Below are 23,136 nucleotides of genomic sequence, written 5' to 3'. Positions count from 1 at the left end.
TCCAACCTAGTCATCCTGTGAATTATCCATTAAGAAAAAAGTCTTCCATTCATCCCTGGTTCCCATTTGAAATTTAAGTTACTTGGTAAAGAAACTTGTGGCAAGGGCAGCCAGGCTGTTTATACTACTGAACACTTATGCTTTAACCCTTGAGGTACTTGTAGCTCACTTCTGAACAGTGCAAGTTTATCAGCCTAGTTACATTTGTACAGGAAGGAGGGTAAGGCATTCATCCCACTGCTCCTTGGATGGAGCCAAACAGTCTTTTAGATAGAAAGCTTGGTGAGGGCACCCCTTCTTGTAGCAAACTGTAAATAAAACCTTACTTAGCTCAGTAAACCAAAAGCTAAGATAGGTTCCTGGCTTGATTTCAAAGCACAGCTCATTTGCCAACACACTCCCATGTTTCTCACCTTTTCAGCTACCTTGTCCTCAATTTTTTGCTTTCCCTCTATCACAAAAAAAAAGCTACCAGCATTTTATGACTTTAAGCACCAATTTCCCACAACTCATACAGCTTAAAATCCACCGCCACCCAACTATTATAAAGCTTCCAAAAAAAATTTTAAATGCTACAGCTGCAAGAGAAGAACTGAAAAAAATCTGAAAAATCTGAAGGCTGAAGCAACAAATCATAAAATTTGGCAGCAGGACCTTATGTGTTTTAGACTGCAGAGTATTTCAAACCCACATCACTGTTTTTAAAGGAGCTTAGCAATGGCACAGTACTGCTGGTGATATAATAACATGGAGAAGCTCCCAACATATGCTAAAACACTGCTGCGCATATCAAAAAAAAACAACCAAAAAATACCAAACTAGAAACAAAACAAAAATTTTCTTCCTCCCTTCCTCTTTCCCTGTTAAAGAAAATGTTAAGAAGACTGGTATTTCTCTTAAGACAAAGCCTCAGCAGGTCAGATCCCAGCCCAGCAGGAGAACACCCAGACCCTGTATTACTAGAAGTTCTTAATAACAGGCATCTACTTTGTCATAATGGATGTAAGACAAAACTTCTACCCTGGTGCCAGAGCAATTTTACTGAAGGAAGATTCAACAAAAACTGCAGGGATCTGTTCTCATTACTAATCTTTTCAGAGTCTTTATGCCCCTTATTCCTAAGTTTCCCAATTCTGCATTTCAGATTTTTGCTCTAAAGGAAGGGTAAATCTTTTTGTCATGCCTTGTACGGAAAAGCATTACTAGTTAATGTTTGTCAGCCGTAGACAGTAACAAAAACAGTAGGATCACAAACCAAACATTCAATACGTATTAACGCTTCAGTACTGCAACCTTTGAGCACAGTTGTGCTTTGGGAGTGGGGAACAGAGTGCATAATTTGTGACAAAACCAAGAGGCAATCTATCCCAATGCATGAATTGTTGCAGAAAAAAGCTACCTAGCTGCTCAGCATGCTACCTCAAGGACCTCATTATTTACACTGTGCTTGACCATGCTTTTATTTTGTGCCTAAAGACTTCAGATTCTCTTATTCCCTTCTACAAGCTCAACTTTATACAAGCTGTTACTGCTAGCAAAGTAGCCCCATCATACAGAGCTTCCTGATTGTACAAGAACAACACACCTTGTTAGGTTTACCGACATTCAGTTCAAAGCAGCTTACATCTAGCCAACAACTGTAAAAGACAGCAGACTACACTGAACTTGGGCTGTACTCCTTCTACAGAGCTGCAGCTTTTCACAAAAGATATTTCCTTAGATTTGGTTTCACAGTTGGACATGCAGACACTAAAGGATACTGAAGATTAGCCTCAGGACTATGTCCACCAGTCTGAAAAATCTAAAGGGTGCAAAAGGGCCTCTCAACTATTTTTGTAAACTGTTCAGATTTTGAAGACTGTAATTTTCAGTTCCTCACCCACATCTTTCCAGAATTTTAAGTATCTAAATAATTCTGGTGCAAAAAAATCAGATATGTAACTCAATGTATCCTTCTTAACTTCTCACTTATTCCAAGTGAGAAGAAAGATAGATGTTCTGGTTATAGGCTTCTTTATACCCACCAAATTCTTGAAAACAAGTTCCAGAAAGCTGCACACGTTACTACTGTAGCATTATTCTCAAACATCAAGCAGCACACATGGCTGTTTTAGATTAAGCCCTCAACCATGTGTCCCTCCATGTCCCAGAGGATTTCTGAGACAGTAAGAGTACATAGCAGCAGGCATCTTTAAAGGCCTATGCTGCGCAGGAAAGGTTTAAAGCAATAGACAAACTTACATTTTCTTCATACTAAAAGCAAATCAATGAAGTCTTTCACATGACTCTTGAGACGGTCCTAGTCACTCATATTGTCAAATATTTCACGTTATAGGTAACTTACCACAAACATAGCTAAAAAACCAACAGAAATGCTGCTAGTCTGGCTGACATGACACAGTAACAGTTCTGCAGCTGCTCTAAATAGATGACTGTTTTATTTAATCCCACCACAAAGAATAAATTTAATCCACCCATCAAAAAACACATTTTTTGATGGTATTACTATTCCTTAGTATGAACTAAAGATCACACTTTAGCAATTAGGCTATTAATCTTTAGCTAGCTTTATCATTCAGGTGTGGTACAACAGGGAAGAATCCATCACTGTTAGAGACAAGAAAGCCTGAAACAATTAGAGGAAAAATCTATGGTAAGTCCCACACAGTCTGCGAATGTTCCATGGTTACTTCTGCAGCAGGATAAGCAGGAGCAGAAAGAGGTAACAAAAATACTACTTTCTAGCTACATCACAGTGACATTTTGCCAGAACTACCATCACCTCCATTACATGTAGATGCACATGTAAACAGTGCCATCACTTCACACACTGCTTATTTTACCCCAAAGTCTTTTGATTTCCAGTCATCTCCCAAACAGCACCACAATATTTTTGGGGTGATTACACACAATCTGTAATGCTGAAGGGACTGTACCTTCCCAGTGGGCACATGTTGAACGATGAATGTGTGAAAGCATAGTTTCTAGAGCAATACATTCTTTACCACACTCCTCACTTTGCTATGAATACTCTAATGGCAAAATCTTAGCTTCCTAGTAATTAATTCTTACCACACAGTCCTCATGAAGTTGCAACAGATTGCAACATGAACAGCAAGAAGGCAGATTCAGGAGGAGAGTTAGCCACAACAGAAAAAGGTTTTGTACTCACTCTGTGCAGTGAGGTACCTTTTTAAATACACAATACATAATAACTAGATAGTAGGAGAAAATGTACAACAATCAACTTTAAAGTTCAGTGGACATTTTTCATGAGAAATCTTGTCATGTTGCTCATCATCTGAATTCTTATAAACTCAAATAGTCACTTCAATGCGAAACACTGAATTTACAGAGCAAGAACTGAAATTATTTTGAGAACAAAATACCATACTTCCCTCCCCCCGCCCCCCCCCTCCCATTTCTGTGGGTGGTTTTAGGTTCTAAGGGAGTTTTTTAAGCATCTAGAATAATGAACAGAACTTACTAGGGTAATTCAGAAGTCGCTGGCAGGTTCAGAAGTTACTGGATCCATTTCAGATGTTTTGTTATGTGGCAAAGTATGATTTTGAAAGAATTCTGATGCTTCCTGGTTTGTTACTCTGCTTTGGTCCGCAATGCATAGTTACTGTGACCAGTTTAGAGAAAGGTCATGGAAAAGACAGACAACTCCAAGACACACAATTTAACCTTCAGATCCTTGACAATACTGGTGTAAGCAAGGAATCCATAGCTTGCCTTCATTCTCCTCTTAAAAACAAAGTCAAACCAAGTGAGCTTTCAGCTCCCCTATAAAACATTGACTAAAAGTTGAAAGCCACCAACAAAAGGATTATCCTCCATGTCCATTATCCTCCATAATGCCAGTCCGGTATTGACTGCTCACAGAGAGCAGAAGCAGACAAATTGCAACAGAAAACACACCGCTGCCCAGCCACAACTCCTCTCTTCTTAGCCGGGAAAACACTCTTTCCAGCAAAGAGTTCTGAAGAGAATATGGAAAAAAAAAAAAAAAACTAACCAACTACATGGCATTAGAAATGCAGCGAAGCAAAGAGTTCTGAAGAGAATATGGAAAAAAAAAAAAAACTAACCAACTATATGGCATTAGAAATGCAGTGGCCCATCATCTATGCAGCATTGCCCTTGAGTGCCCTTCTTCACCATGCAATCCCATCCTGCCTGCCGTCAGCAGTTAGCCACTCACCTCAGAAGAGCACAGACAAATAACCTGCTTGAATTCATTTGTGTTTATGTGCTTGCTACCCACAGCACTTCAATGCACATATGTTCCAAAAACAAAGCACTTCTCACATGTTGGTGTTAAAGCTTTATTTAATTCTCATGTGTCTTAAGATCTCAAAGTAAGACATCAAAAACTTCAGACACTGATGACTGTAATCTTGCAAACTATTATTTGTTCTTGCTTACATGAAATGAGAGACTGTTTTTCTTCAGGTATTTTGTGGGGGTTTGGGGATTTTTTTTAAGGTGAAGTTTATGGAACTGTAGGATGAAGTAATGACAACAGGGAAGAAAAATAAAAGTGATGTACCATCTCTTCCCACCCTTTCCTTCCTTGTTTCCCTGCAGGACTTAACTCTTTCAGACATGATACTTAGAAGAGGGGTTATCATGCTTGCAGTTCTACAGCCTAATTTCTGAATAAAAGAAGCTGACCTACTCTAGATAGCAGCATTAAGCTTCCTTCACTGAGGTGGGGAGAAAAATCACTTTTTTGTAGAGTAGAAATGTTCATATAATTCTTCAGGAAAATACATAAAATTCATAACGGACCACAAACTGAAAATTAGCTGTCTGAGGTATGTAAAAAACAACAGTGTTGAGAAACCTCTGAAATAATCTCTCTGTTCTAGAAGATCTGGCAAGGTGTAAATCTGAGTGTGGCATCCTGGTTTTTGACATCATGCTTCAAGACAGATGCAACCAGCTGGAATGAGTACACAAGACAGCAATAAGAAAGATCAGATGTCTGGAAACACATTCTACAGGAGAAGATGAAAGACACTGGGGCTGTTTAGTCTAAAGAAATCCAGGAGAAGACAGGCTCAAGTTGTCAAGGATGTCTTATACAACGTCACAGAAGAAGAAATAGTTCTACTGAAATACCACATGAAATGGTAATGTGTATGGGAAAATCTACATGTTTTCTAACTATCAATTTATTTAGTTTGGAAACATATGTCATGACTTAGAAGAATTTACCAACAGCTACAGTAGAAATTAGGTAGCAGGACAATCTGTTCCACTGCAGTCTGAAGGATACCGAACAGCTGTGACAACAGATTCAATTCTGCTATGCTGGCAACAGGAACAAGGACAGGGCAAGAGGAGAAATGAAACCTGAAAGCACAGGATCAAACACTGGAGATCCATATAACTAAAATAACTCCGTAACAGAAAATCACAGAGAACATCAACATTTCATTATTTGACAGTAATTAAACAGGATGTCAATGTGAAAATAATATCTTCAAGCACTTCTCTCAATGGGATACTTTCAGCAGGTGGCACATAAAGAAAGCCTGAAATCATCTGGATGTACATCTTGGACAGCCTTACTTTTTTCCAGTGTCCTCAGGGATTTCCATGTGAATGGCTGCTCTCCCAGTTTCAAATTAACCTCAGCACTGTAATGCACTGTTGTGTCCTTGCACAAAAAAAAGTTTTTATACAGGTGGATTTGCCAGGTGGTTCTGCAGGTAGACAGAAATTCAGCTGCAAAACACTGACTACACCAAAATGGAAGGATGGGCAAAATCAAAGCACAAAAAACAGGCAAAAAAAAAAAAATCTGATTTCAGGTAATAAAGGAATCTAGCAGAGGAGAATAAAGGGGACAGAATAAGACTGCATATTCTAAGCAAACTCTCCCACCACAACACTAACTTGAGTTTATGCTGCTATCTTCTAGCACTACTAACTGATGGTGAGATATCAGACTGCCCTTACAGAATTTCAAAATTCCATGATTGCAACATTGAGTTATTTTTGGGCTTACCTCCTCTATACTGTCAACTCAAAAGATGCCTGTAATTTATCTCCAAAGCACACACAGAAATAACAAGCCTTTACCAGAAATTCACTGGTCTGCTAGCATCTCCGAGCTTAGCTAACTGAACAGACAGACTTTGTATATTTCTACACATGCAGGCTTACCAACTGAGCACTAAACCATCCAGACACCACATAATTGTGGTAAGCATAGCCCCAAGCCCACATGTATCATTCCTGCCGAGAAGCAGGACATCTTAATCACCTAGCAGTGTGCTCCATACTAACAGCAGCTATGGAGCTCCTACTCGGTTCAGCAAAAAAGCAAGTCCACACCTATATATAATTTTCTTTTAAAGTGGATACATCCACATTCACCCTGCTCCTGTCATAAATGCATTTCACTGCAAATACGTTCCACTCTTGAGGGGTTCATGCAGTTGAAAGAAGCAATGAACCTGGTCTGAGTTTGAGTATTAGAGGGAAAAAAAAAAGGAGGGGGATACAGAAAGGTATATTTAGTTCCAATTCATCATGCTGCTCTACAGTCGTATCAATTTACAGGATGCACCAGGAAAAGAGGAAAAACAGGAGCTACATAAACAGCCATTACTGCAGAGGGAAACATTCCTGACAACCACAGCCCAACTAGTTGAAAATAACTTCAACCAGCTTAACACATATTCCTCTAGAAATGCAAGGTTTCTCAAAAAAACCTTTGCACATCCAGCCAAATAAGGCACAGAATAAAAAAACGCCACCTAAGAGCAAACTAAAAAGTTGACCACAATGAAAGACCATAAGTAAGGCACACGAGAGATGATGCATGGAAGCAAAGTAAAGCAGCAGTCAGACAGAACAATGCACTTGGTTGGGGTCATGGCTTGAAACAGATTTAAGAAGCGTGAATCATGCAACAAGAAATACATAAAATAATTTTTAAAAATCCATCTCAAGACCCAAAAATGTTGTTTTACTTCAACATTTTGGGGTGGTTGTTTCTTAAGAGTGTTTAGTAGGTATTGTAGCTAGATCAGGAGAGGAAAGGGAACAACAACACGCGTATCCGCGATCACGCTATGGATCTATCACCCACAGAGCTCCTCCATGATCCACAGCCTGTCATAAGCTCTCACCAGAGGATTACTGTAGCGCGGGGGCTTGCCCATCACTTCCTTCTGGCATTAAAGAGTTTGCTTTGGAGCAGTGCTTTCCAAAGGTGACACGCTCAGGGATAGGAAGGACGAAAAGAAAAAAAACACACACACACAAAAAGAAGCTTTCCTAAAACAAACAAAAAAAAAAATCCCCTCTCCACACAAAAACCCCCAACTCTCAATTATCGGCAGCCAGAGCGTTAGAGCCGGCCGAGCAGAAACAAGAACGTCTCGGGTTTAGCCGGGGAGACTGACGCGAAGGCGCTGTCCCCAGGTGGGCTCGCAGCCGCTCCCCGCCGCGGGTTCCTCCGCCTCGCACCCCGGGACGGCCGCGCTGCGCGGGCGCTGCCGCCGCGGCCCCGAGCACAGGGGCGCAGAAGCAGCCGCCGCCGCCCCGACCCCGCGCACCTCCTCATCCTGCTCCTCCAGCGAGGCGTCGTCCTCTGGCCGCCCGCCGGGCATCGCCCGCTCCGGCAAAGCCGTCGCCCCGCCGGGGGCCGTCGCCGCCCCGCCGCCCTCTCCCTCCTCGGAGAGAGTTTCCGAGCCCGAGGAGGAGCCGGAGCAAGAGGAGCCGACGTGGCCGGCGCCCCGCGCCCGTTCCGAAGCCGCCGAAACTTTCTCCGCCATGGCCGGGGGTTCAGGGCCGGGGGTTCAGAGCCGTGCCGGCCGCATGCCCCGCCGCCGGCAGCCACGCTCCCCCGCCCCGCAGAGCGCAGCGCAGCAGCGGCGCTCCCGGGCCGGGCCGGGCCGGGCGGAGCCAGCGGAGCGGAGGGCGGGCCCGGAGCGGCGGAGGGCGGCAAGTGGCGGGGCTGGGTCTCCCTCGCCGGGGGATGCCGGCCGCCGCGGAAGGAGGCGGGAGGTAGGGGAAAGGCGCGACGTCCCGCGGCTGGCGGCCCCTGACGGCCCGGTCCCGCCGCCCGCAGCCCGGCGCGGAGAGGCGGAGAGGGCGGCGGGGTCTGCCAGAGCCCGAGAGCCGCCGGGATCGGCCCGGCGTGGGCACTGCGAGCCACGCTCCGCTCCCGGGCGATGTCACGGGTTTAAGTAAGAGCAGCTATTTCACATTATATAAGGGTTTTCTGCGCCTCTCGCTTCCTCTAAAACGGAGCTACCGGCAGTTTATGGCAGCAATTTTTGCCTTCTTCGTACCATTTCGAGAAGACTACAGATGCCTAGTTGTGATCTTGCAGCAAACAGAAGTCCCTTTGAGTGTTCCAAAGGGGCACCGACATTGCGATTTGTGACCAAGCTTTCAGTCGTTGAAACCAAAGCAGATGACAAAAGTTAGGCATCTGAAAGCTTTTGCAAATCTTCCTGGACAACTCCTTCATTCTTTAGGACCTAAATGGCTTTTAAACACAGTTATCCTGTCAATTTTTAAGATACTGTTTAGATATTATTTTGAAAAAATTCTTCTTTTTATTTTCTTTCGTGAGAACACAGGTCCTCAATTAATCTGCTAATACTATATATAAATATATAATAGTATATACCACTGGCTTATTTGCTTATTCCTGGACCCCAGATTAATCCAATTGTGAAATCAAAATAGACTAAGAGCTTTTGTAATGAAGAAAGTCCCACAGCATCACTGCAGAATAGCTATCTTCTCTGTTTCACAGAAAGAGAAATGTGAGCACAGACCAGGTATTGATGTGCTCTAATTAAAATAGTACATAGTTGATGAAAATAGGAACCAGAATGCAAGTCTCTGCTTTTTCAGATTTCTAATTTGATCAGTTTATCCAGTATGTCCAGATGGTAAATGAAAAAAAAAGACATTATTATTATTACTTTTTATTATTTTATTTTTTTTATTAATTTTTATTTTTATTTTTTTATTATTGTATGGGTCATCAGATTACTAGTGGAAGGAAAAACAATGATACACAATTCTCCAAATCTTAGTCCCTCTCTGTTTAGAGCAAGCTTTTGATGCTGGATATTAGGTTGTAACAAGGCTGATAGCTCTTTGTGGTTTCTAATCAGTATTTAGATCAGACCTTTAAAAGTTAATTTATTGTGGAAGAGGATTATAAGAGTCACTAGGGACAGAATTTGACCCAGAAATTTTCCCATACCAATATTTAATGATAAGGAAGCATGAAATGTACACACACAGGCAAAAACTGATTTTGGCTAAATGAATTTCACGCATATACTGCTCCAAACCTAGATAAATAATTTTAACTAACCAGTGAAAAGAGTTCCTGTTTGGCACTGCACATTCTGCACATAAGTTGTTATATCTCCAAAACCTGGACTTATTAATAATTCTTGAGTCCTTGATTATAAAGCTAAACCTTTTTCTGTCAGAATCTGCCTCTGGTGTCATTCTCATAGCAGAACAAGTTGCTTAATTTCCTACCTATTCTTCACAATGTATAAGAAAATTGCCAGGTGGTGAAAAGCAACGCTGCAGGTCTCTGTCATTTCTTTCTCTTGCTGCCAGAGATGAGACTGGAAAAAAATAGAGCTTAGCCAAAGCACTTCTACACTTCAGTTATTATCAGCTGCCAGAACAGCCCCTGTAATCTGGGGGCAGCAAGGAATACATTAGAATAGTCACTGAACTGCTCTAATTTATGCCATAAATTGAAATCTAAGAAGGCACTCAAAATTTATTATATCACCCCAGAGTTGCGAAGACAAGTGACAGTATTGTTTTGCTCTGGCCTCTAGACTATGTCAGATCGCATGCTCTGCTAACATTATCTTACAGGAACAGAAGAGGGATGCTATGTTGCCTATAGTAGCTAAAAGGGAGTTAAAGCTAAAAGCAGCAAAGATAGAAGCTTACATCATTTTCCATCCTGGGAAAAGCACTGTTGCTTGCACTTCCCCATCACAAATCAGTGAGGTACTTTGTTGCAAAACACTGAATATCTGGCATGACTTGAGAAGCTCATTTTGAAAACATTTGTTGAGAAGAAGTCTATATATAATAAGCTTTGAGCACCTCCTGTCATGCATCAGACTCATTTGGTGGGGAATATGGAGAGAAGGGTGTAGAATGGTCCGATGTCAGCTATTACAGGTGGCTGGCTGAGTTTTGGATACATTCACCCATTTACACAGTTTTTTCCACCGGTACGTTTTCAAGCAGCCATTCCCTGGTCTGCTTTCTGTCCTTCTCCCAGTACACACAGCAGTCACCCACTCTGTGCAGTTACAGGTGTTCAAGATGTGCACTATTCACTGCTGTCATGTCAGTTAGGTGAAAAGAAAATACAGGAAAATAAATGAAATTTATCTCAAAACTCCCTAATTATATGCCTGTTTGTTAATGCTTGGGAAATTCTTACACTGTGTGGTCTTGAAGGACTGAAAGAATGACAAGATAATGGATTTATTGACAAGCTTGGCCCAGGATATCAAGGTATAGAGGAAACACTGGAAAAAGGCATGAAGAGGTATAGAAAAAAAATTGTCAGCAAATAATGGCTGTACATGAGACAGCAAGAAAAGTCAAATAGGAAGATAACTATTAGCTTTGTAAATGGCACTTCAAGCTAAAGATCAGGGTCTTGACCAAGAAATGATAGTGAGGAATCAAAGGAGTAGGTATATTGTAAAAATGACAGGCAAAGAAAGTAAACATTGCAGCAGTGTACTGAATGAAACAGAGAAGTGAGAGAGAAAGACTATGAAGCTCAAGAAAAAAATTTTAAAAGGTGGGACAATGGTTTCAGCAGGGCAAACATCTGTCCCATATTACAGCTTTAATGAGTCAAATACAAAAAGTAGAGCTTTATAGTAGCTATTGCATCAGTTCCATCACATCAGTTGTCTTCAAATCATTGCCTTTTTGATCTAGGCAATGCTCCATCAAATTCTTTTTATACTGCTTAGAATATTCTTATTCTTCTTCTTTGATTCTGAATATTTAGGTAAAAGTCTACCTCTGGTAAGGAACAGTTTTCAAAATACACTGACAGTGGGGTTAGCACCTGAGAAAATCCCTAGGCAAAACTGACTGATATGGCAAATACAAGGCTCTCCAAATAAGACAGTTACACTATCAGCAACAACAGTGCTGTGCTTCCCTTTCTGCATAGTAAATGTGCATTAAACCTGACCTGGAAGAAGCACTTCTTTGGATGAATAAGTCTCCATGCTTACTCAGTCCTTGCCCTCCCCGTTGAGGCTGCCAACAGCATTGCCAATTAGTGCCAATCCTGAATGCAGATTGTAATACGAATAGGCCTTTCAATATTTAATTCTAGACTTTTGCACTAGTGGTATATAAATGTTTCATTAGTGCTTTTCTTCCTTTCTGCCATTTTTTTTCTCTGAAAAAGAAGAAAAGCTGTCTGCCTGAAGTACTAGCAGAAAATGGGCAAACAGGAACTTGTACTTTTAAGTGCTCCTCCCAGCTCTAGCAGTAAACTCTGGAACGAGAGTTCTTTCTCTTGGGAATCCTGATTTATTGAGAATGCATATTACAGGGTCATAAAAACAACACGCAGTTTTCATGTGATGTGTTTTATTGCTACATACTCACTCTCAAGCAATGTGCAAAATCAGGAATTCAAAAGTTTTCATTTGGTGGGGTTCAACTCAATGGTGTTAGTGGCAGGAATACTCACCAATACAAACAGCAGTGGTGGGCTGGAAGAGAATAAAAGCATGCATAAGGACAACTCTCATCTCTGGACTGAGACAGGTACCACCAAATATGCAGCATAGTTTGGAGATCTCTTCTTTTTATCTCTGAAAATCTTCTTAGAGCTTAGGATACTTCAGAGTAAACAGAATCCACTTTGTACCTCCCTAAGAGAATCAGTTCTGAGACTTTCTTTCTTACCATTAAAAAGCCTTTTTCACAACGAATGTGAGGCACAATTTACTTTCCCTGGCACTTGCAGAGCATGAAACAAGGGCATTTGAACATGCTGATTAGATTCAGATCATCTCAAAAGGCATTAACAAGCTAGTCATGTTACACTGTAAATCCTAGCAACAATAGGCATATGCATGAACAGAAATATTGCATTCAAATCTGTGGAACATGTACTAAAACTGAGAAACAAAAAACATTTCACCTTTTAAATTAATATGTTTTACTAGACGTAAAATGTCTTTGCCAGGGAAGTAAACACAACTAGTGTACACCTCCACCTGCTGCAGGTACCTTTATCAAGACCAAGTAGTGTCACCATCTTAACAGCTAGAGATTATGAGATCTGGACTAAACAATGTAATTGCTAAAGACACTTTTCCCAGATTACTGGCACTTGAGGACCTGCATGAGCATTGCATGAATCACTGTCCCAAGAACTGCAGAAAATCACGCTTAGATGAAACCACTGGCAAATGTTTACAGTCTGACATTCACATTTCTGATACCTTCAGTAAAAAAAAATAAAAATGCTGCTCAACACAGTACATATCACAGAGCATTGGGAGGCTGTAAGGGAATGCAGGGAAACACAATGCAGTGAGTGACCCCTTGTCAGGTCTCCCTCAAGGCATTGATTTGGGGTTATACCACTATGACTAAATATCAGAAACTCAGTTTCAGGCAGATTCAGGGAGGCTGTGAGTCTGTGTGCTGGAAAGGACAAATACAAGTTAAACTGTTTTAATCTGACTTCAGATTCAGAAGTGTACTGCTAGCATGTTGTGTGGAGTTTCTGCACCAGTTTGGCAGAGGTGCTCAGTTTTTTGATGGATAACCCTTGAGCAAGGAGCCTTCCATAATTTCCCCTTCACCTTCACAACATCTGTGTATCAGGCACATATAGTGACATACCAGCAGCAGGGAAGAGCAGTAAACATGGCACAGCCCTTTTACCAGCTGGTATACAACAGGAAGGTTACTCATTCTAAGACCTCTTTCCCCAAATTCTGCTTTATTCAAGGTAAATGCTATGACTCTCAGAAAATTATGGGAAAACAGTAGCTTCTCATACTTTAACAAAGATTATCACTCCTGCTTCAGAGTGCTGGAACTAGAGAAGCAGAAAGATGCTAATTTCCCACTTCATCATGGCAGTATCCTAGTGCCCAGTCAAGAGTGTTATGAAGACCAGTCTTCTGCAGATCAGATGGGCAGGAAGAGATGGTCTAGATTCAGGATGGGAATCAGAGATAACCAAAACTCCAGCTGTAGATGTAGTAGGGAGAAGGGAGGAGCTCTGAGACTTGCCCTGTGGTTGTGTTTCCAGCCTCATGGTCCGAGAAGCATAGACAGGTGTGGACTGCTAAATGTAACCTAAACCATGCCTGCATCCTATGGTGTATTCTAACCATTATTTTTAATGATGATATTTTTAACTCCCAAACAATGTTTTAATCTTTAGCTCAACAGGTGTAAACCTAATTCATACCTGCATCTTCAGAAATTGTGTTTTCCAGCCTCCATGGGGTATTGGACTTCCCTGGATAAGTTTAGATGCCCCCAAGTCTACACAGCATCCCTTACATGAATTTAAGGCTGTGTTTGGCAGTGTTATTATGGACTGCAAAGTTTGTGGGAAGATATCCTTCTCAGCAAGTGTTATCAAGAACCTCTTTGAAAAACATGAAAATGGAAAGTGAATATGAGATCCAGTGATTGTCCTGAATTGTCAAACTCTCCAAAGCTCCATGGCAACAGCTGAGGTAAAAGCAGGGTTGAGGCAGCCCACGAGGTTTCTGTAAGCTCTGCCTGCCCTCGTCCCAGGCCTTACAGTTCCTAAATAGAGCAGGCACAGTGTTTGAGGAAAAGCTGTGATTTTCTCTGAGAAATCAGCTATTGTGTGGGAACACTAAAAATGGTGCCACAGTACTTAAATGGTATGGTTTGTGCAGACATTCTTATTCAGAGAATGAGCAAAAATAAGTCCTTGCTGTACATGTAAATAGGATTAATATTTACAGTTTTAGTCTATTCTGTTCTCACTCACATTAAAGTAGAATCATCTCCCATACTCAAAATGTCATGACTCTTAAGCTAGGTAGACATCACATACTTAACAAGATGGATGCAATTTTTAGCATCGATACCTCATGCAAAGTAAAATATTCAAAAGCAAATTTTTACTTGCTCTGTCTACCACAATTAGAAAAAAAATGGGCTGTGGGGTTTCTTTTCAAAGTACTGCTTTACCTTTCTTTTTTTTTTTTAACCTGCAAGATTTTAATAGCAAAAATTACCTCTTTTGCAGCCTACCTTCTATTTTTGAAGTAAAATATTATGGCACAGGAATTTATCCTTTATTCTCTTATTCGTACTTTGTCATTGACTATATTTGTGTCCCACCATGTGTCACGACTGAGTTCTGTGTTTCTATGTGGAGTTTGAAGGGGAAGGAATTCACTGTTTTAACAACCACCACTGTGATGAAAGATTTACATGAGTGGAAGGCCTGCTAAAGATGACTGAATTCTCTGTTGACTTTGTCCCTACTAGAAGCTTGCTCCTGTCAAGAGAGATGCATAGTCTTCAGATCCTCCATACTTTTGCCTAGGCTTTAGGTATGGCATGAGATAAGGCATGGTACAAACTCAGTAGATTCTGCATCAAAATTTGGCCTTTATTTCATCTGTAGCTTGATAGATCAATTATAGCAACAGTGCCATTCTATGTCCATTGGCATACTTTATTAAAATATTACCTCAATTATAGGCTTTTCAATTTTTATTCTATATTGTATTTGTTTGATTAGCAATTTCATCCTAGGACAGCTAGGTCTAAAAATAAATATTTTGCAGTAGTGTTTTGGGAGCTGAAGTTGACAAATCCATATTCTTAGATTCATTTACTGCCAAAATTTAAGTGCTGATTATGCCAGTAACTGCCAGTTTAAAATAAAAACTCCACTGACAGGGATGTAGGAAACTCTCAACTTATCCAAAGCTTGCATGTTTAAAATTCAGACATTTCTTGTGTTCCAGATTCGAAGTAGTGATCAACACTTAAAAAAGTAAATGCCTCAAGCCAGATTCCTAAATATGTAGAAAGGATCCTTAAAAGCCACTTAAAAATCTGAAACTATGTTAATTTTATGTAGGTAGCTAATTTGAAGGTGCTAGCTGTGAAAATAATAGACATTGTTGCTCAGCTGGCCTTGGCTTCCTATCCAAGGGGATTCTTCTAGATTCTGCAAACCCACACAGACTGTCATATGTAATAAGGGAAGTTTTCTCTCAGGAAAAAATGTGTAAATCCTTCAAAATGTGGAAAAATTTCTGATGATCATGATCATGATCATGATCATGATGATCATGATGGTAGTAATAATAAATATATTTTGAAAATAATAAGGTCTGTTAAAGTAAGGCAAGATTTTTATGTATTATTGCAATTTCCACAGTTGCTTTAATAATTCAGAAGTTTTGGTCAACAACACATATCAAATTTGCACCTTTTCAGTGTTATTCTGTGTTCAAAGCAACACTCTCTAAATATTTGGGTTTGTGTTTAAAAAAGTCTTTGTATATGCAGCATTTCATTTTTCTAACCTGTATATGGTAACAATGTAATAAACTTGAAGTGCTTAAGCAAACTTGTCTTCATTTACTAAATGCAGAAAGATTATGCTTCTCCAGTGACACTTTCCTCCTTTGTAACTAGTAAGTGTAATAGCAGAAAGACTGATTCACAGACCTGAAAGACATGATGAAAGTATTCAGACCAAAAAATCTAGTAAAGTACAGAAAAGCTTCCTGTCCAAATCACTGCCCTGGCCTAAGCTTTGACAACACAAACATTTAAGAAATGTATCAAAATTAGGGATATGTATTGTGATCCACTTTTAGTAGTGGTCTTGCCAAATACTTTCATTATCACAAGAGTCTGTCTGGGCTGCTTCTAACTTTGCAAAACTGCGCTCATTCAGACTAAAGTTTTCTATAATGAGAATTTAGCTGAGATTGTGATCAATAACGTGTGGGTTTTTTTTGCCATTGTTAGGCTATTTTATTTTGGGGGTGGGTGCATTTGCATTTATTGAATTTTCAACCAAAACAATTCAGCCATTTCAAAAAATAATCAAAAGAAATGCACTGTCTAATCACACTTAAAATTCTCACAGTGACTCAATACAAAGCTCCTGTGTTTTTATACTTCAGAATAAGACACATTTGGTCCCTTCTTAAGAGAGGAAGGCCTTTCTGTCAGGAATGTGATTTTACCATCCTTATGAGAATGCAGCCTAATTTCATCACAGATCTACCTGAGTTCATAGGGTAAAAACATTTTTGCGTATAATAAAAAAAAAATCATTTACAGTTTGTCTGAAACGAGCTTGATGTTCAACCATGTATAAAAGAATCACAAAGCCTGAGAGAGGCTTTTAAAGACAGTGGTGAAAATTTTTAAATGCTGAAAATCTTGTGGGTTGTCTTTCCTGTAGTTTTATTGTCTTTGCTACTAAAAACATGTAGTACAGGGTGTGAAGATCCAAACTGGAGGGAAGTCAAAGAAGCAGGATTGCAGGAAGAATGGAATATAAACACCATAGACTGGAAGAAGAGCTGAGGATGGTTTGGAGCAAGAATGTGGAAATGTAACAAGTGCAATGAATATATGCAGAAAATGTTGAACAAAGGGTCTCAGTGGGGAGAGAGTCGAAACTACTACAGGCCATAGGAAATAGGGATTTGTGACCTTTGGCCATAACCTGCCCAGGCACCTACAGGGGACTCAAGTCTCTGTTCATGCTTCTATCAAACAGCTGGGGTGAAACCTTACAACAGGGCTGAGACCCTGTTTGTGGGGGTCAAACCCTTTATGTAAGGTGTGGTGCATCTCTTCCCTGATGTTGGGTCACTCACATTAGGAGGTTCATGTTTATGGTGTGTTGGCCCCATCTGGCTGCCCACCAGCCAGGCAGGGCCAACAGCCCTGTCTCACTACTAGCTGCTGGCCAGTCCTTCCCTACAGCAAGACGTGGGCAAGAATTGCAGGAACGTGAGTGAGGAAGCTTGTGGGTGTAGATACAGGCAGGGAGATGGTTTGCCAATTGCTGTCATGGGCAAAATAGACCAAACTTTGGGTAATTTAACAATTTATTGCCAATTAATTTTTAAATTCCTGATTTGGGAACAGGGAATCAGAGAGGGAAGAAGCAAGCACTATAAAACCTTTCCCCCTCCACTGGTCTTGGCATCCACCTGCCCTTTCTCACTCTTTTTCTCCCCATGCACTCCTGTCCAGATCATGTTCTCTCCCCTTTTTTCCATACCTCCTCCTTGAGGGGATGGGGATGGTGGTCTGGATCCAGCAGCGTAGAGCAATGTAGCTGCACAGGAAAACATCCCAGACTTCAGCAACACCCAGACTGAGGTCTCCCTGGCAGCCTCCGTGTGCCCTGGTTTGAGGCAATGCCCTAGGATGTGATTAATACCTTGCCCTGACAGGCCTGAGGAGGAAAAAGAGGATGTGCAGGTGCCTCTTCAAATTGTGGAAGAAGCTGGAAGAGGTGCTGTGAAACACTGTGCTGGAGGAACCGTGGGGGTTGAGCCTGGCCACAGCTGTGATGGTATGGGGGAACAGGACAGCAGCCTCCTGCAGCAGCTGGAATACAAACACATTCTGCTTTGAGTTCCTTTACTGCTTTGTGTCGCTTAATGAAAACATGACCTTTGCTTTATCACTCTGCTGTACTACATAAAGGTATCACAGAATCACTGAATCATAGAATGTATGGATTGGAAGGAACTTCAACTATCATCTAGTCCCAACCATCCCTGCCATAGGCAACCTCCAGTGAGACCAGGTTGCTCAAAGTTCCAACCTGGCCTTGAACACTGCCAGTGACAGGATATTCACAAGGTCGGTGGGCAACCTGTTCCAGTATGTTACCAACCTCACAGTAAAAGATTTTTTTGTAATAGCTAGCCTAAATTTCCCCTATTTCAGTTTGTATTCAGGTATTTCAAAACCATTTAAATATATGCTTATAAAGATGCTCAGAAATAAAATAATTTCTAAATCAAAGGCCTGGAGAAATGTAAAGATATTCTTTCTTTTCCTTTGTATTTCTTTTTCAGAGGCCAAACTAAATTTCAATCAAAACTGTTTTAAAGAAATTCAATCATAAAAATACACTGGCAACTTTTAAATAGCTCTTCACCCTTTGGAAAATTGGCCTGTTGCATCTTCAGCCAAGCTCACAAACTCAGTGTGTCTCTAGCAGTTGAAACTTCTGTTTATCCTGAATAAAGATAAAACCTACTACAGTCATAGAACTGTTGCCATAAGAAAATAATTCATATACAAAATGCTCTTGTATTACAGTAAAAAAGTCACAGAAACGAAAAGACAAAAATTAATAATTCTATGTTCATCATAAGGTTATGACTTATGTCAGCTCTGAAGTTACCCATGAAGCAAGGGAATTAAAGAAATATTACCTCAAGGAGCACTGGACATGAAATTTATAACACAAAACTGCTTTTTAGTGCAATAAGGCATCTGATTGTATACTATTATCCAGGAAGCCTTGATCATCGCCCATTCAATAAAGTTCTTCCAATACTGCAGTTATACAACACAAAAAAGTCTGAAGTAAACTCATGAGATGCTAAAGTGAGTAAACTTTTTTAGCCATCCCTTAAAAAGAAATAAAAAACTCCAATTATTTACAATTATGTAATCAACAATTGAGCAAAGAGAAGTTCACTGACTTCATAAATAGCTGTTTTAAAGGTTCCTTTAACAGCCACACTTTGTTCATTCAAAAGGAATGTTTTCAATTTTTCAAAACCATTTATAGCCATTTTAATGTGTTACATTTTTTTACTGTCATTGATATGCATTTACTGTGATAATTAGAACTGATGGCAAATATAGGGGAACTTTATAAGGATATTCAATCACTCTAACACAGCTCTAGGTCCTGATGGATTCAGTAATGACTTCTAAAATGAAATTACAGACAAATCAAATGATTAAATACTTCATCCTGTAAAAAAAAAACCTTAAAAATTTGTCAGTGACATAAAAGCTAAGGAAGACTTAGAAAGGATAATATGTACATATCTTTCCACCCTAGATCATGTTAATTTGTTGAATGAAAAATTTATCCAAAGCACATAAGCTATTTTTCAGTTCATCTGTTATGGTAGGATTTAGGGAGTTAAAGATAATAAGGTCTCTTATCCCTACAGCATTTTATTCTGACTCCAGGAGGGTTGAAGTCATAATTCTTTTCCATGGGGAAATTATCCTGCTATTAACCCACCATTATATTTTACATAGCAGAGTTAACGCAAACACACTATAGTTGTGTATAACTAAAGTATAATTCATTAAATGAGTACAAACTTTATGGAAGACAAGCAATGTAAAGTAATCCTTGAACTTTTCTACAATGTAGAAAACAGAGGATGGAAAGTTTATTGGAGACCAGAGGGCTAGTAGGAGTGGGGAGTGTTTGCCCTTTGTTGACTGTGTGATTTCATCAGGATCTCAGGCTGGCCAGCTGTGATTGTGCACTTCTGCCCCTCTGAGAAGTCTCTGTGCAAGCATAAGGAAGTGAGTTATACTTGTAGGTATGCCTGCTGTGACAGACTTTGTCATTCATGTAACATCAACTGCTGAACGCTCATAGAAATATTTGTGCATGTCTTTAAAAAAAAAGAAAATCACTCTTATACAACTTGATGCATAATTAGTCTTTTTCTACATAAAATAATTGCTTTGAGTGTTAATTAATTTCTAAGATGTTAAGATGTTGCATGTTGAATAATGTGGAAGCTGTTTTGCAAATGAATGAATTTCTTACTGTAATAGTTCTGTTGAACAAATTTTTTTTAGTTTACAAATGTTCTTTTCACAGTCACAGTATTTATCCAGATCTGTAGTTGGATAGATATACTAAAATATGCACAATCACTACTTGTCTAACTTGAAATAATTGTTTCATTTTGATTTGCCAAACTGTTTTTAATGTGAATGAGCCAGTGTGTTATTTAAAGCATGTAAATAGAACCAAGAAATCTAAGCTTATAGGTTGTCCTTTCTTTCTGCTCTATAGAAAGTATGTACATTTGAATATTAACATGCATTTTGGGATAACATTCAGTTCTGAATACTGTAAAATTTATATATTAGACCAGAGATTTTTATGCAATGTCATACCATATTAATATACAGTATGATTTGAAAACACAAATCTCAAATAAATTATTACTTAGTCTTCCACAAAAGTTTCCTAGTTTAAGGCGATGTGGAGTTAAATCTCAAAATAACTTACACTCCCCTTTCACCAATAAGGAGAGACAAGTGCGAGAAGATATAAGTGAAAAGATGAGAGTTTGCTAGAAACAAAAAGAAAAACAGCAACAACCAAAATAACACCACTAACCACTAGATACAAAGGCACTGAGTCATGCAGGCTCCTCAGGAACAAAGAAAACAAGATGGTAGAGAAGCCCCGCCCTCCAAGATGGTGGCCAGTGTAGCAGCCTGCATGGGCCAGAACAAAAAGACAAGATGGTGGCAAAGTGCCCTTCTCCAGACCATGCAGCAGAGAGAAAGAACAAAGGAAAAAAAGCAAGACAGCAACCAAACTTCCATGGCTCCAGGACTCCCTCACTTTTGTGGGGGTTAGGGACCAAAAAAACACCTGGAAAATTTATTTTTGTCCATAAGGCTCCGATGCTGCCAAAAATGCTGGAAGAAACTTCCCATCAAGTTGCAGTTCCAAACCCTCCTCAGCACAACCTTCTCCCTGGAACAATAAAAGGAGATTATGAAGCAGTTCTGGTGGTATATGGGGGTGCTGACATGTGTGGGAAGCTCCAGGCCTGCAGTGTCAGCCTCCCCTCAAGCTTCATTTTGGCTTGAATGGACATGGTTAGTGCAATTGCGAGTCACCACTGCATTGCGGGGGAGAAGAACTGCTCCTGCTGAGTGCCAAAAAGAAGCAGGCCCAGTCTGGCAGTTCAGAGTGGCAAAAAAGGTCTGGAACAGTTTTGGGCAGCAAAGTGCAGCTTCTCAGGTTGCACCCCAGAGACCTGCCAGAGGCAATCCTCTCAGTAGCCCAGAAGAAACAAAAGGGAGCTCATACAAGTCCCTTTCCCATTTTTAAAGGGACATTACCAGCCCCCCATTTGTGAACCTGGTGTAAAACATCTAAGTGCCATTTCCCCGATTGCTGTCTTAAAATGACCTTGAAAACAGACTGCACAGATTAGCATAGGGGAAATACAGAATACACAGTTTTGGGGTCACTTGAGGCAAAGTCCCAAGCTGACTAAGGAGTTTTTAAAAAAGAAACAGAATTAAAAATGAAAAGTTAAAGTGTCCCTGAGCTTTAGGATAGCAAGCTTCCAGATCCTCAAGGACATAGTCAACAGGATCCCTGTGAGACTGTCTTCAGGGGCAAGGGAGTGGGACACAGCTGGTATGTCTTTAAGGAAATCTTCCATGGAGCTCAAGAGCTAGCAATTCCCAGAGTAAGAAATTGGGCAAGAAAGGCAAGAGACTGCCATGACTGAGTAGGAAATTGCTGGCCAAACCAGGGGAAAAGAAGCAAATGTACAGTGTAAAGTAGGATGGATAACGTGGGAAGAGTATAGAGAAGTTTGGTTGAGTATGGTTAGGGTAAGGAAGACCTGCAGAGGCTGTAACTTGGCAAGGGGCACAAAGGATGGAAGGGCTTCTACAGGTATATTTACCAGAAAAAGAAGGCCAAAGAAGAGCTCTGATAAACAAAGCTGGTAAATTGGTAACAATGGACGAGAGGGTTGATGTAATTATTAATATTTTTGCTTCAGTCTTCAATGGTAAACTCTTTTCTCATCTTCAAGTGAACAGGCAGCAGGATGGGGGCTGGGAGAGCAAAGTACCATCCACTGTAAAATAGATCTAGTGTGTGACAACCTGAGGAACCTGAACATACATAAGCTATGGGACCTAAAAGATGTATCCCAGAATCCTGATGGAGCTGGCTGATACAGTTCTCAAGCCACTCTCCGTGTTTGAAAAGTCATGGCGCTCAGGTCAAGTCCCAGGTGGCTGGAAAAGGGGAAACATGGTACCCATCTTTAAAAAGGCAAGAAATTAGGACCCTGGAAACCAATAACCCCTCAGCCTCACCTCTGTGCTCAGAAAGATTATTACATTTCTATTACATTTCACCAGCTTTATTGGCGTAAATGGGGCTTTTATTGTACTGTTACATAGCATCACGTACAATGCAATGCTTCTACCAGCTTAAGAGACACAGAAGAGAGGTAGAACAGGTGAAATGCTGAAATATTTTGAGCTAATCAATAAGGTCATTGCAGTGCATGTGTCTTTCTAACTCATTTTATATTTATGAAAATAATTTTTTACTCTAATAAATCATGTTTATAGTTTGACAGTTCTAGTGAGAAATCACAGTAACTGGAAGAGGAGAGAGTGGCTCTCTTCCGCCACGTATTTCAAAATTTCTTACAATGAGACCACATGTTTCTCTGGACATAAGATGAATATCCATCTATTTTATGATTGACTAGGTGTTTTACACTGCTCACTATCAGGGTCAAAATACTTGTGGTCCTGCATTTCTGTGCCAAAAGAAATTGAAGGCCCACATGAAGATTAAGCAGTGAAGGTTACTAATTCAGATCATGCAATGCACACAGTTTAATTTGATTCACAGCAGGCTCATCAGAAACGTCCTATTTGGTATACATCTTTTTCACTGGGTTAAGACCAGGCTGGTTGGGTGGGCCCAGAGAGTGGTGGTGAATGGTGCTGCGTCCAAGTAGGGATCAGTAAGATTGGATGTGGCACTTTAGTGCCATAGTCAAGTTGACAAGGTGGTGTTAGGTCGTAGATTGGGCTTTGTGATCTCAAAATTCTTCTTCAACCTAGGTCATTCTGTGATACCACAGGAAAGAAAATTCTTCTTGCATAAGGACCATTTAATCTGTAAAAGATATGAAACCACAGTCAAAATCATAAGTCACTTCAAAAAGAAAAGTGCAAAAAAATTTATAGAAACCACAGTCACTGAAATACCTACTGACTTTTGGGACATAT

The 23,136-nt window shown here is 40.3% G+C and overlaps 2 protein-coding genes across 5 annotated transcripts in view; one reads left to right on the top strand and one right to left on the bottom strand.

Annotated features, from left to right (window-relative positions):
• Window positions 1–7,906, bottom strand: part of MAST4 (microtubule associated serine/threonine kinase family member 4) — a 275,565-nt gene extending 267,659 nt beyond the window's left edge. For all 4 annotated transcript variants that reach the window (XM_039709638.1, XM_039709639.1, XM_039709640.1 and 1 more), the window contains exon 1: window positions 7,581–7,906. In XM_039709638.1, coding sequence (XP_039565572.1) covers window positions 7,581–7,799 — 219 coding nt within the window. In that variant the 5' untranslated portion in view covers window positions 7,800–7,906. The remainder of the gene's footprint in view (window positions 1–7,580) is intronic.
• The window catches only part of LOC120502523 (leukemia inhibitory factor receptor-like), a 111,770-nt gene continuing 96,431 nt past the window's right edge, over window positions 7,798–23,136 (top strand). The window contains exons 1-2 of the mRNA XM_039710019.1: window positions 7,798–8,213; window positions 17,517–17,638. Coding sequence (XP_039565953.1) covers window positions 7,798–8,213; window positions 17,517–17,638 — 538 coding nt within the window. The remainder of the gene's footprint in view (window positions 8,214–17,516; window positions 17,639–23,136) is intronic.

This window comes from Passer montanus, unplaced genomic scaffold, assembly GCF_014805655.1.
Source record: "Passer montanus isolate IOZ18808 unplaced genomic scaffold, ASM1480565v1 scaffold22, whole genome shotgun sequence".
Classification (NCBI taxonomy): domain Eukaryota; kingdom Metazoa; phylum Chordata; class Aves; order Passeriformes; family Passeridae; genus Passer; species Passer montanus.
This window is presented reverse-complemented; position numbering and strand designations above follow the sequence as displayed.